The 15,453-nt window shown below is 44.3% G+C and overlaps 1 protein-coding gene across 1 annotated transcript; it reads right to left on the bottom strand.

The window, feature by feature from the left end:
• Positions 1 to 4,665: 4,665 nt before the first annotated feature.
• Positions 4,666 to 15,077, bottom strand: c11h11orf54 (chromosome 11 C11orf54 homolog). The gene is made up of 8 exons (XM_064978348.1): positions 14,939 to 15,077; positions 14,730 to 14,828; positions 14,540 to 14,613; positions 14,351 to 14,452; positions 13,819 to 13,995; positions 13,284 to 13,433; positions 6,649 to 6,765; positions 4,666 to 6,567 (listed from the first exon to the last, which is right to left on the bottom strand). The coding sequence occupies exons 1-8, from the start codon at positions 15,003 to 15,005 to the stop codon at positions 6,394 to 6,396; spliced, it is 960 nt and encodes a 319-aa protein (XP_064834420.1). The 5' UTR covers positions 15,006 to 15,077; the 3' UTR covers positions 4,666 to 6,393.
• Between the last annotated feature and the right edge of the window lie 376 nt (positions 15,078 to 15,453).

Below are 15,453 nucleotides of genomic sequence, written 5' to 3' on the forward strand. Positions count from 1 at the left end.
TGCCTAATGATTGTGTCTGAAGCTGGGCTTGCAGCACGGCTATCCTCGCCATAAGGCGATCGTTCTCCTGTATATTAGAAGTACAGCGACTGCAACTAGAAGGCATAATGTTAATGTTACTACTTAGCTTCGGCTGGTGCAGTTCGTGTAGAACCATGTCCAGATAAAGTGTCCGGGGTGAAAAACTTTAATGAAAAAAGTTGAGCGAGGGACAAAAATCTAAACATAAAACGGTAATTAAAAAGTAAAAACCGTAAAGTTGGCAGGTAGCAAAGTAACGTTTGCAACAAAGCGCACAGCATCACGTCTTTAAATCGGGCGACCCTGCTAACGTGAGTAACTACAGGCCCATTAATATACTACCTGTGGTGTCAAAGTCTGTTGAAAAGTGTGTAGCAGAACAACTGATTGCTCACCTCAACAATAGCCCCTTCACATTACACTCCATGCAGTTTGGCTTCAGAGCGAAACACTCCACAGAAACAGTCAACTGCTTTCTTCTGGAAAATGTGAAGTCCAAGATGGACAAAGGGGGCGTTGTTGGGGCTGTGTTTCTGGACCTAAGGAAGGCTTTTGATACTGTTAACCATGAGATTCTCATCACAAAATTGTCAAAGTTCAACTTTTCCCCTGATGCCTTGAGATGGATGAAATCATACCTTGAAGGCAGAACTCAGTGTGTCAGAGTGAGCAATGAGCTGTCGCCCACTCTTAGCTATGATGGGTCAATACTGGGGCCCCTTCTGTACAGCCTGTACATTAATGATCTGCCTTCTGTCTGTACTGGGTCTGAAGTTCAAATGTATGCAGATGATACAGTGATATATGTGCATGCAAAGAGCAAACAACAAGCTGCACAAGAACTCACTACTGTAATGGTCCAGGTTACAAAGTGGCTCAGTGGCATTATACTTGATTCCAACCTCTCTTTTAAAAAGCATGTGAAAAAGGTAATTCAAATAACCAAATTCAACCTAGCTAATTTCCGATTTATACGAAATTGTTTGACTACAGAGGTAGCAAAACTGTACTTCAATCTATGATACTCCCCCACTTAACATACTGCTTGACTAGCTGGGCCCAAGCTTGCTGTACAACATTTAAACCTATTCAGTCTGTCTACACACAGGCTCTCAAAGTGCTTGATTGGAAGCCCAATAGCCATCATCACTGTTACATCCGGTGCAATACACCGCCGCATGTCTTGTATTCAAGATCCTAAATGGCCTGGCTCCCCCTCCACTCAGTATTTTTCTTAAACAAGAAACCCAAACATATGGCAGCAGATCCACACGGTCAGCCATGAGAGGTGACTGTATAGTTCCCTTAAGGAAAAGCACCTTTAGTAAATCCGCTTTCTCTGTGAGAGCTTCCCATGTCTGGAATACACTGCCATCAGACACACAACTGCACAACATATCACACTTTCACAAAAAACATGAAGACATGGCTAAAGGTCAATCAGATTTGTGAACATATTCCCGAGCCGTGTATTGCCGCTTTCCATGTTGTCTGTTGTCTGTAGCTTGTGAGGTGTGGAAACACTTTGTTGCTTTTATGGATTTGGTCTTGTTTCTTTTTGTTCTATGTTGCTCTGTCTGTATGCTACATATTGCTTGCCCTATGTTGCTCTGCGTGTGCTCACTGCTCAATGATTGTCTATATTGTAATTGTTTTTAATAACCTGCCCAGGGACTGCGGTTGAAAATGAGCTGGCTGGCTAAAACCGTCACTTTTACTGAAACATTCATTAATGTGCACTGTCCCTGTAAAAATAAAATAAACTCAAACACCTGTTGTATTTGGCGCACGTGACAAATAAACTTTGATTTGAATAGCCCCCGTGATATGCAACTTTTCATGGAAGTTAGGAAGCAATATACATAGGCAGTTCGGATAGCAAAGGCTAGCTTTTTCATACAGAAATTTGGACCTTGTACCACAAACTCCAAAACGTTCTGGGACACTGTAAAGTCCATGGAGAATAAGAGCACTTCCTCCCAGCTTCCCACTGCACTGAGGATAGGAAACACTGTTTACCACCGATAAATCTACGATAATTGAGAATTTCGATAAGCATTTTTCTACGGCTGGCCATGCTTTCCACCTGGCTACCCCTACCCCGGTCAACAGCTCTGCACCACCTACAGCAACTTGCCCAAGCCTCCCCCGCTTCTCCTTCACCCAAATCCAGATAGCTGATGTTCTGAAAGAGTTGAGAAATCTGGACGCCTACAAATCAGCTGGGCTAGACAATCTGGACCCTCTCTTTCTAAAATTATCAACCACAATTGTTGCAATCCCTATTACTAGCCTGTTCAACCTCTCTTTCGTCTGAGATCCCAAAAGATTGAAAAGCTGCCACGTTCATCCCCCTCTTCAAAGGGGTGACACTCTAGACCCAAACTGTTACAGACCTATATCTATCCTACCCTGCCTTTCGAAAGTCTTCGAAAGCCAAGTTAACAAACAGATCACTGACCATTTAGAATCCCACCGTACCTTTTCCGCTATGCAATCTGGTTTCCGAGCTGGTCACGGGTGCACCTCAGCCACGCTCAAGGTCCTAAACGATATCATAACCGCCATTGATAAAAGCAATACTGTGCAGCTATCTTCATTAACCTGGCCAAGGCTTTCGACACTGTCAATCACCGCATTCTTATCAGCAGACTCAACAGCCTTGATTTGTCAAATGACTGCCTCGTCTGGTTCACCAACTACTTCTCAGATAGAGTTCAGTGTGTCAAATCGGAGGGCCTGTTGTCCAGACCTCTGGTAGTCTCTATGGGAGTGCCACAGGGTTCAGTTCTCGGGCAGACTCTTTTCTCTGTATATATCAATGATGTCGCTCTTGCTACTAGTTATTCTCTGATTCACCTCTACGCAGACGACACCATTCTGTATACTTATGGCCCTTCTTTGGACACTGTGTTAACAAACCTCCAGACGAGCTTCAATGCCATACAACACTCCTTCCATGGCCTCCAACTGCTCTTAAATACAAGTAAAACTAAATGCATGCTCTTCAACCAATCGCTGCCCGCACCCGTCCACCCGTCTGGCATCACTACTCTGGACGGTTCTGACTTAGAATATGTGGACATCTGCAAATACCTAGGTGTCTGGCTAGACTGTAAACTCTCCTTACAGACTCACATTAAGTATCTCCAATCCAAAATTAAACCGAGAATTGGCTTCCTATTTCGCAACAAAGCATCCTTCACTCATGCTGCCAAACATACCCTTGTAAAACTGACTATCCCACCGATCCTTGACTTTGGCGATGTCATTTACAAAATAGCCTCCGACACTGTACTCAGCAAACTGGATGTAGTCTATCACAGTGCCATCCTTTTTGTCACCAAAGCCCCATATACTACCCAGCACTGCGACATGTATGCTCTCGTTGGCTGGCCCTCGCTTCATATTTGTCGCCAAACCGACTGGCTCCAGGTCATCTATAAGTCTTCGCTAGGTAAAGCCCCACCTTATCTCAGCTCACTGGTCACCATAGCAGCACCCACCCATAGCATGCTCTCCAGCAGATATTTTTCACTGGTCATCCCCAAAGCCAACACCTCCTTTGGCTGCCTTTTCTTCCAGTCATTGGCAGCAGAGAACTGGAACGAATTGCAAAAATCACTGAAGCTGGATTCTTATATCTCCCTCACTAACTTTAAGCGTCAGCTGTCAGAGCAGCTTACCGATCATTGCACCTGTACACAGCCCATCTGTAAGTAGCCCACCCAACTACCTCATCCCCATTTAAAAAAAAACATTTTTTTGCTCCTTTGCATCTCTACTTGCACATTCATCTTCTGCACATCTATCACTCCAGTGTTTAATTGCTAAATTGTAATTATTTTGCCACTATGGCCTATTTATTGCCTTACCTCCCTAATCTTACTAAATTTGCACACACTGTATATAGATTTTTCTATTGTGTTATTGACTATATTTGTTTATCCCATGTGTAACTCTGTGTTGTTTTTGTCGCACTGCTTTGCTTTATCTTGGCCAGGTCGCAGTTGTAAATGAGAACTTGTTCTCAACTGGCCTACCTGGTTAAAGAAAGGTGAAATAAATAAAACAAAACATCTGATTAGCTGTTTTGATGATGTTGTTTCAGCATGTTTAAGCTGCACTACTAGTAAGTGGCTTGGCCTACTCTCTTGAAAATAGTATTTTTGTCACACCCCTGCATAATGAATTCTTCTCTACGTCACAACAGCTCATTAAATTCCAGTCTACTTGTTTTTAGCAAAAGTTCTCTCTGTCTTAAATAGTTGTTTTTAAGAGAGTATTCCAGCATTTAACAATGATTTTCCAATCAATAGAATTTCTGAAGTCTTAATTTCTGTAAATTTGAGGAAAAAGAAGGGAGACAATATTTGTCATATGAGTTAGGAGCATAGATACAAATGCTATTTTCCTACCATACAGAATGGAACATAAGTAAGTAAATCTGCCCTGTTTATCATTTCCACTTTTTTTAAATTGTAAGGGGTAGATTGCATTTATGTAGAATAAGCATCCCTTTAGATGTAGATATGAAGCAGGAAACAGCTGCCAGTTTGTAGTATTTGTTTTGAAGTCTATGGACATCATCCCCCAAAAGATGTTTCTTGCAATAGAGCAATGTACATTTTATTCCTCAGTAAGTCAAGGCATTTCATTTGTTTATTTGGCTCATTAGAACCCCTCAGAGTACAGGAAATGATCACTACATTAGCCATTGTCCATCTGTATTGTATAAAAATACTACTTTGTTTTTAGAATATTGGTTCCGAAATAATATCCTATTGGTGAGCAAAGGGTCTTTTACTTAGTTATAAGGAATTCTTATCACTTTACAAGGTCCCTGTAACACCTAAGGATTTTGCAATTGTTTTAGATGCCATTCCCTCAGGTTTTGCTATGTTATTCAGGAATGTGTCAAGACCTGACCCTCAGAGCCTACCTTCTGTTGACCTTGTTGACTCATCAGTAGGAAAGATTTGTTTCTATTTTGGTCCATTCAACAACAGAGCGATACGAACCTTGTTTCAGCAGGATGTTGTGTGTACCTTATGTCATGCCTTATTGGAGTGGATATATTGATCATATCTGTTAGAAAACAGTTTGGATGTTGCCACACACATGCCTACTTGTTAACAAAGTTAAGGAAGTTTCCTTTAAAATTATTCATAAATATTATCCTGCCAACTACTATATGGAGAAGTTTAAGGAAAAAAACTCAAATGGTTCCTTTTGTAATGACCACCCAGAAACCATGTTGCATCTTTTTTTGGCATTGTATTTGGTCCCAAAGCTCAGGTGTTGGGCTTCTACCCTGTATCACCCCCTAGCTCGCTAGAAAAAATCCAACTTTGAAAACTGTTTCAGATACAATATGTTAGCCATCCTGATCAGCTGAGTTTCTTTAGCTAGCAGTAAAACAGACATAACCTCCAAAAGGCGGGAGATGATGTGTGACATCCACAGACAGGAGCGAGCTCTGCCAATCCCAGAACTTTTTCACAGCAATACACAAGCATTTGTTATGAGTGCAATGAAAATGAATGGAACATATTGGCCAAGTTCGGGAGCATCAAAAATATGGCAGGCGACTGACGGATCTACAGATCTTGTATCATAAATAATACTCATTATTATTTGAAGATCAGTCAGTCAGTCACAATTTACCCATGATACAATCACAGTTTTGATGCTCTCGAACACAGCCATTGACACATGAAAGGCAGTCATCACTAGTTTCCACAACCACAAAGTCCTAATTATGGCTTAAAATCAGATTTTTTTTAACCTAACCTTAATCACACTGCTAACCTTAATTTAAGAAATGTTCATGAATATTTATGATATAGCCACTTTTGACTTTTCTTAACTAGTGACAACCATGAAAGGCAGCGAAGCTTTCTACCTTCCTTTCGGCATTCCATTACCTGGCAGTATAAGGTAGAAACACGCATGTCATGTCAGTGGCCGTGACTAAAGAAGATCAAAACAAAGTATCATGAGTAAATTGTGACTGACTGATCTAGAAATAATAATGAAATATTTATTTTTTACACATGTCACTGACAGGTAGTTTATTCGCTAAAGTACAACATAATGAAATGTTACAATTATTTGAATCAAATGCATTTCTATCAAACAATTAATGAAATGTTTAAGTTATTGTTGAAAACGTTTAGCTTTAAATCGCACAATATCGTCTTGACTAAAACAAATGTGGTCTTTGTTATAAAATCGTCAAATCAAAGGCCTTTTGAAAAATGCATAAAGTAAAATAGAATGTTGATCATCAATCCTTGATTCAGTTAGATAAATCAACATCAAAAAGGTAAGATTTTTCTAACATTAATTTGACTTAAGTTGTGTCATGTTTCAGTCTCGCCCGACTTCGTGGGTCTCACTGGGTCGGTCGATGCGGTAGACGAACTCGGCAGGCATGAAGTAACCCAGGTATTCCACAGTGTCAGGAGTGGTGTCTATGTAGTAGTGACCACCCTCTCCATGGTGGCTGAAGCAGTGAGTGTGCTCCACACGGAGGTCCAAACCCTGGATAGTAAAAAGCCAGTTAGTAAAAAGTGCCAAAAGAAAAAGGTCCAGTTAGGGATCGTAGATTAAGTCTATACTTACGGGGTCTCTGGAGACCATCACAGACTGGCATATCAGTGGTGCGCTGACCTCAAAATGTTTCAGCCATTTGTTAACATCATCGTTGGAGTTGAGTGGGCAGGCTGAGAACTCCCTTGGCTATGCACAGAGTCACCAGAAACACAACAAATGGGATTTGGTAATGCTCTCTGAGGCTTCAGTAAAAAAAGCCTACATAAATTCTGACACTGTTGGTGTCCATTGCTGTGGTTGGATGACACACATGTTAAGACATAAAAATTAGTTAAGGGGCAATTGCAGTTGCTACATCCATTTTGGACATGTACAGTGCATTCGGAAAGTATTCAGACCCCTTGACTTTTTCCACTGTTACATTACAGCCTTATTCTAAAATGGATTAAATAAAAATCCTCAATCCACACACAATACCTCAATGACAAAGAGAAAAACAGGTTTTGCAAATGTATTAAAAACAGAAATACCTTATTTACCTAAGTATTCAAACTCTTTTCTATGAGACTCAAAATTGAGCTCTGGTGCATCCTGTTTCCATTGATCATCCTTGAGATGTTTGTACTACTTGATTGGAGTCCACCTGTGGTAAATTCAATTGATTGGACATGATTTGGAAAGGCACACTCCGGTCTATATAAGGTCCCACAGTTGACAGGGCATGTCAGAGAAAAAACCAAGCCATGAGGCCGAAGGAATTGTCCTTCGAGATCCAAGACAGGATTGTGTCAAGGCACAGATCTAGGGAAGGGTACCAAAACTGAGCAATCGGGAGAGAAGGGCCTTCATAAGGGAGGTGACCAAAAACCTGATGGTCACTCTGACAGAGGTCCAGAATTCCTCTGTGGAGATGGGAGAATCTTCCAGAAGGACAAGCATCTCTGCAGCACTCCACCAATCAGGCCTTTATGGAAGAGTGGGCAGACGGAACCCACTCCTCAGTAAAAAAGGCACACGACAGCCCGCTTGGAGTTTGCCAAAAGGCACCTAAAGACTCTCAGACCACGAGGAACAAGATTCTCTGACATGATGAAACAAAGATTGAACTCTGGCCTGAATGCCAAACGTCACGTCTGGAATAAATCTGGCACCATCCCTACGGTGAAGCATGGTGGTGGCAGCATCGTGCCGTGGGGATGTTTTACAACGGCAGGGACTGGGAGACTAGTCAAGATCGAGGAAAAGATGAAATGAGGCAAAGTACAGATAGATCCTTGATCAAAACCTTCTCCAGAGCGCTCAGGACCTCAGACTCGGGCGAAGGTTCACCTTCCAACAGGACAATGACCCTAAGCACACAGCCAAGACAACACAGGATTGGTTTCGGAACAAGTATCTTAATGTCCTTGAGTGGCCAGCCAGAGCCCGGACTTGATCTCGATCGAACAACTCTGGAGAGACCTAAAAATAGCTGTGCAATGACACTCCCCATCCAACCTGACAGAGCTTGAGAGGATCTGCAGAAAAGAATGAGAGAAACTCTCCAAATATACCCAAGAAGACGGAAGGCTGTAATCGCTGGCAAAGGTGCTTCAACAAAGTACTAAGTAAACGGTCTGAATACAAATGTAAATGCGATATCAAGTTTTGTATTTTATTAACCTTTTTTTGCTTTGTCATTATGGGGTATTGTATGTAGATTGAAGGGAAGAAAACACTATTTAATCAATTTTAAAATAAGGCTGTAACCAAACTAAATGTGGAAAAAGTCAAGGAGTTTGAATACTTTCTGAATGCACTGTACATTGATACAGTGCGTTTGCAAAGTATTCAGATCCCCTGACTTTGTATGATTTTTTTTTGGGGGGGGGGGTACATGTCTTGGTGGTTCCGAACTTATTCCATTTAAGAATGATGGAGGCCACTGTGTTCGTGGGGACCTTCAATGCTGCAGAATTTTTTTGGTACCCTTCCCCAGATCTGTGCCTCGACACAATCTACAGACAATTTCTTCGTCCTCATGGCTTGGTTTTTGCTCTGACATGCACTGTCAACTGTGGGGTATTATGGGGCATTGTGTGAAGATTGATGAGGATTTCTTTTTTTTCCCCCATCCATTTTAGAATAAGGCTGTAATGAAACAAAATGTGGAAAAGGGGAAGGGGTCTGAATACTTTCCGAATGTACTGTATCTACCAATTAACTCTCATATAATATAACTTTGAATTGCCTCATGAGCTTAGTTAATCTGTCATACCCAATCAGAACCTAAAATAACATTATTTTACTCCAATGTTTATAAACAAAGTAAATGTAAAAACACACTGTATGGCCTCAAAACATGGTTAAAATTAAGGTTACGTATGTAACCACGGTTATGTAAGCAATATGGATCACTGCAATATATTGGTATCACTCCGCGGTGGAGGGATACATCTGAGGTGAGGATTTACTCCTGGGGGGGGGGTCATAAAGGGATGTTCACATGCCTGTCTGACAGAACCTTTGGGAAGAATGAAGGGTTGGGGCAGAGAGATATACTCCTCCCCCCAGGGTCCATCCGGTAGCACTCAGAACTTACCGAAACAGAATGGCACTCACCCACCCTCTTCATGGAAGTAATTGCTACCAAGAAAACCACCTTCATAGAGAGGTGTTTCAGGGTGGCAGACTCCAACTGTTCGAAAGGTGGCTTTGCCAAGCTGAAAGACCACATCCAGACCCCAGCTCGCCATTGAGAGGGTTCTAGCTGGACGCAGGCGACCAACCCCCTTCATAAACCTGGAGATCAAGGGATGGCGCCTCACTGGCCTGTCCATCCACCCCGCATGGTAGGCAGATATAGCGGCCAATTACCCTCTCAGTGTAGAGGCTGCCAAGCCCTCATCCAAGCGAGACTGCAGGTATTGGAGAACATACTGTACCCCGCATGACTCGGGCACAACCTCAATACCAGTGCACCAAGAGCAGAAAAAACAACAGCGCAACTGGGGTGCTGCTTACAACCTGCCGCATACTTGCTTTTTGCATGGTGTTCATTACACCATCCTGTAGTCCTAACATGGACCATTGGTGCCGTTCAGTGGCCAAGCCCACAGACTGAGGCGGTGTGGCCTCAGATGCCACAGAGTTCCCCTGACCTGAGACAGCAGGTCAGGTGTCAGTTGAAGTTGCCAAGGTGCCCAGACAACCGGGACAGGAGAAGGCTGAACCATGGACGTCTGGGCCGGTATGGGGCCACCAGAAGCAGACGATGCTCTGCCATCCTGGTCCTGTCCAGCACAGCCTGAATCAGGGGAAAAGAGGGGAATGTGTAAGCTCCAGCCCTGGCCAATCGTGAGCCAGGGCATCCAAGCCCAGAGGCTCTGGTGGCTCCGACATGAAGTACCACAGGGGCAGTGTGGATTATCCAGGGAGGCAAACAGGTCCACCTGTGCCCTCCCGAACTTGTCCCACAGGTGCTGCACCACCTGGAGATGTAGGCTCCAGTCCCATGGTGGCAGGCCCTCTTTCGAGAGCATATCCGCTGCCACATTTAGGATGCCAGGTACGTGTGCTGCGCGTAGACACGCTAGACATCCCTGAGCCCAGAGAAGGAGCTTCCATGCCATAATATGGAGGTGGTGGGACCTCAGTCCACCCTGATGTTTGATGTAAGCCACCACTGTGGTGTTGTTCGTTCTCACCAGGACATGTCTGAGAGAAAGGAGTGACAGCGCCACCTCAACAACATCCTGAGGTACTGTGTGGTCATCCGCAGCTGGCAGTGGCTCTTTGGGTGCAGCTGGTGGGAGTTGAACCACAGTTGGCCGGAGATGGAGCAGGCCCAGGGGAATCAACAACGAGGCCGCCGTCAGCAAACCCAACAGGCATTGGCAGGTTCCCCCTCTATCAGGTCTAGCATCACAAACCACTGGTCCCTGGACACGGCCTGCAACACGTGGGCTGGGGACAGCATGTGGAACCTAAGCACCTTCAATGAACGATTGAGGTTGCGGAGGTCCAGAATTGGGACCACAAAGTAAGTGGAGTAGAAGCCACAGTCATCCTGCGGACAACACCCTTGTCCAGAAGTGAGAATCTCCAGCTGCAGGGTTTTCTTCGGGGGGGTGGGGTGTGACACGAAGGCTGGCACTGGAATTGGAGTTAGTACCCGAGCATTGAGGACAACACTCATGGGGACTCCACACACTCCTCCCACTTTCCACTTTGAGACCGGGAGAAGCGGCCAATGCCGGGGAAGGGTGTGTCAGGGGACCTGCCAGGGCCCGCCTCCTCTGGCACCCCGAGCACATGGGTCCCCCAGGAAAGTCCCTATGGCGGTGATGGTTGACACCATCACACCTGTCACAAAGAGAAGCCATAAGCTCAGCCAAGCCAACAGAGCAGGGGTCCCAAGCCCTGGTAGAGCTTATGTCGTGACCCGCTTGTAAGAATAGGAACCCGGCGAGGGATAAATTGCCCAGTACCTCTGCAAAAACCAGGGAAGATCCTTGTGGGAAAAACAGGCTGTTGCATCACCTCACACTGTGCCCCTCCCCACTGTCATCCCTTGCACAAGGCGATAGAGCAGGAGGGGACCCCACCGTCGTTCAGGTGCAGGTGGGTGGCAACGGTCCGTCTGCCATGGACCCGGGGCCTGAGGAGGCGGCATGATATACCGTCTCAGGGTCTCCCGGTCCCTACGAACCTTATCGGTCTGCTCTAGAATGTTATCAACCCCTGAGCCAACATCAGCCCTGGGGTGATGGGGTGAGCGGCCCGGGGTGCTAGGAAAACAGCCAAGAAAAAAAAAGTCTGCAGGTAGGCCTACAGCAGCATGGATGCTGAGGGACCCATATGTGGCTCTCAAGGTCGCATCAAAGATGCACTGGCAGAGGCCCTGCTCTCCTGCAAGGCCTTGCGGAACTCAGCAGAGATGTGGACAGATGGAGAGTCCTCACTGTCCACCAGTTGATGTCCAGTGCAGTGGCTACCCAAGTGAGTAAGCTCCTCATAGCCTCTCGAGACGCTGGGGGCGATGAAGCCCCACTGGCGGCTTCTGATGACCTGTCAGCCCTGCTCACGTGGTGAACAGTGCCAGCATCGTCCCCCAGGTACAGCATCACTGGTCAACAGAGAGCAGCTGTCGTTTCCATCGAAACTATTAACCTCCTGACAAAGGGCATGCGCCCTCCGTTCAAGGTGGTACCAGCGGTCCAACACATGCCCCCGTCCAGGACTGGCAGCAGATGGGCTCTGCCTGCGGTGGCTCTTGCCACACTTCCTTGGAGGGGTACTGGGCCCAGTAGGGGAACTAACAGCTCGCTGCCGCACCACTCCTGAGGGAGGGAGGGAGCCCCCAGCCTGGCCGACCCCCTTGCGCATGGCATCCAAATGCGCCAGGTGCAGACGTTCTAAGAACACCACACAAGACAGGCATCCAGTATGGCTCAAACCCAGGCAGTGCATACATGAGGTATGCGGATCCCCAGGGGGATGCCAGCATCACACCTGTCACAAAAGGAAGTCATAAACTCAGCCAAGCCAACATGGCCACGGAGCAGGGGTCCGACGCCCTGGGAGAGCTATGTCGTGACCTGCTTGGAGGAATAGGAACCCGGTGAGGGACATATTACCTTGTACCTCTGCAAACACAGGGGAAGACCCCTGTGGGAAAAACAGGCTGACAAAAAACAGCAACCAGGTAATGGATTTGATTTGTGTTTTTTGTCAACTGCAGTTTTACCTAGCAGGTTTAATATCCAAGCAGAAAACAAAAAACAGCACCATATGATAGAGTAACTATGGTAAGGAACTCCAAAGTTAATGTCTCAACGTAGTGGCAGCCCACCACCATACTCTTACATTCTGCAGAAAGAACAAGAAAACCCTGTCGGGGAATTAGCAGAGAACCCGTGTAGGGTAAGTAGGAGAGAACCCGCGCCTATAGTGACGGGACAGCATGTTAAAGAAATTCACCACACACACAAAACAAGCCAGTCGGCAAGTTGTGTAAGGTAAATCCAGTTTGTGGCAGCAAGAGCCACCAATATATTAATATGTGCACACAGTCGTAGTGTAACGCTAACGAAACACAAGCACGACAAACCACGGGCGGAAGATACAGATCAACCTCACGCAGCAAGTGGAGCACTCAAGAGGAGGGGCTGGCCGTGTGGCCAGCTGCTCCAGGCTGCAAACAGCCAGTGAGTATACTTCCACGCAAGATATTACGTCTGCCAAATGACTTAAATGTAAATGTAAATATTACTTACCAGTGACTTACCAAGCGAACTTCAGAAAGTTTGTACCTCAAACCATACGGACATCCGCCAAGAAAATTAAAGAGAATGTGTGTCGCGGCCATGGGGTCTATATATATAGGGGCTGACCCCAGCCATGACACAGATGTACACGGGAGTAAATCCTCATTCACCTCAGATGTATCCCTCCACCGCGGAGTGATCCAATATAGCGAAACATAACTATAGTTTTGATATCATAATGGTCAGTTCTTACATCCAAAGAATCTAAGAATTGAGAGTGGTTACATTCCAGGCCCTGCACTCAGCTTTTAACCAAAACAGTGGCATGGAGTCTGCTTTGTTGTTGTTTCAACTGCAGATTGCCCCTTTAAGCAATAAGCATGCATTGAGCCTTGAAACCACAACACCATGTCACAGCATCCTGTCAACACACATCTGCATGTTTTATGTCTTTACCATGATATGGATCTTGGCCTTCCCTTTCTGGATGAGGAAGGTGCCCCCCAGAGCCAGGCTTTTATCGGGGTAGTGCTCCTCCATGGTCTTCCTCAGAGCACCCACAAGGCTCTCTTCTCCTATTCTCCTTTTGGCTCTCACCTCTATGACCTGACAGTGATAAGAAGGAAAAACTACATTTTCAGCACTGATTACACAACCAGTTCATAGTCACTTTTCTTCTGTTAATATTTGTAGACCTAAAGTAAACCTTTGGAGCAAACACAGACAGGGAGGTCATAATCTGTGTAAACATTATTTAAATCATGAACCTAAAGTGCATTTTGTTTATGTAAATGCATAACCAGATGAGGGTATTATTCACCAGGAAAACAAAATAATGAGTAATACACAATGATTAAGCACAATTGAAATGACACTCAGCCCTAAAATCTCATTTGGTTTTTAACTTGTTACGAGCATCATAGTAATACTAGTTATAATTCCAAATATCACACTCCCCATTCTCTTACGAGCCAAACCATCCATTTCTTACCTTTCCAGGCTTCCCCTCACATGCATACAAGTTCGCCAGCAGTCCAAAGTCACAGTCTGAGAACTTATCGCTGTATTTCTCCAAAAGACACTGGTTATTATCTGGATTTATGGAGGAAAACCAGCTGCTATTCACTGCAGGCCTTCCCTCAGCTTCAGTGAGCACCAGAGGCATCATCTGGGGTGATGATAATCAAAATGAGATAAGACTCAACATATTGATAAATAAAACAAACTATATTAACCTTAGTTGTGTCTAATTATTATTTAAGGGGAAATTATTAATTATAATTTACTAATTATTATTTAAAAGGGGATACCTAGTCAGCTGCGAAACTGAAAGCAATCAACTGAAATGTGTCTTGCACATTTAACTTTACCACTCTGCCATAATGTATCCTATCCTCCCAAAGTTTGTAATCAAAAATGACAACTTTAGGTAGTCTTTCTATTCATGTAATCATAATAAGTCTGACAAAATACTCCATAAATATATCAAGACAATTGGAAGATAATTTTGACAGTTAACAAACCTCTGCATTCATTCCAACATTTTTGGAGGATACAGCTCCTGCACCAAGAATGAATGCTCCAGGTAGCTCCAATTCCTTTGACACAGTGTTCATGTTGTACTCCTTGAGATAAATAAGAATTTATATTGGACCAATTGTTATAGCATTCATCTCACATTAGTTTATCGTTATGGCATTCATTTCCTGTACCTTGTCCACTTTGACCAGGGGGACCAAATAGGGCACTCCCCCCACATCTGTAATGCGAGGTTTTCCACACAACCCTGTCGATAGGTAAAATAGATACTACAGCGAGGTTGAGATGGTAACAAAGTATAACTGCATAAAAATTACGAAAATGCAAAACGATACAGTGTTCCAAGAAGTTGCAACGTGTTACCCTTGACGGGAAACTTAAACGGATCTTGAGTGAGGTCTGGACAGTCGACAACACAAACTTGCGCGTCAGCAAAATTGTTCTTCAGCCCTCTCTGCAACACTGTAGTGGCAAGTGGAGGAAATGAAGATTAGAACCAGACAGTTCAATATTATTAGTGTTCAGTAAATCTATGCATAATACTAGGTCGCAATTTCCAAAGTATGTTTTACCGTCACATAATTCCTCCAAAATCGGGACATATAACTGGAACTTTTCAGTCTTGCTGACGTCTGACATTCTGTATCCTGTAGGAATCACAAGCTTCAAGCGACTGAAGAGCACCTGATTGTGAAACGCAATGAAGAACTCCTAGAAAAATCTTGGTTGGCCAACTAATATTCTCTGACGTGACGTGACGACGTTTGCCGTCTCAATTCCTGGTTGACTGCGCATTTCCAGAAAAAACTAAATCAATGGCTACAGAGGGACTTGTCTTTAAAAGGTAGAGTCCTAATAACCAAGGCTGAAGGTATCTCTAGACTAACACATGGTGCTCTGTAAAATAAGCAAGGAGATAGACCATATGCTTTTCAACTTTCTTTAGAGAAACCGTACCCATTACATTAAAAAAACTGTTGTAATGAACACTTATGAGAATGGTGGAATGACTTTTCTGGACTTTACTACTTTAAAAAATACTTAAGATCAATTGGATAAAACAATTCCTAAGAAGACCCACTTCTAT

This window comes from Oncorhynchus masou, chromosome 11 (assembly GCF_036934945.1).
Source record: "Oncorhynchus masou masou isolate Uvic2021 chromosome 11, UVic_Omas_1.1, whole genome shotgun sequence".
NCBI classification, from domain to species: Eukaryota; Metazoa; Chordata; class Actinopteri; order Salmoniformes; family Salmonidae; genus Oncorhynchus; species Oncorhynchus masou.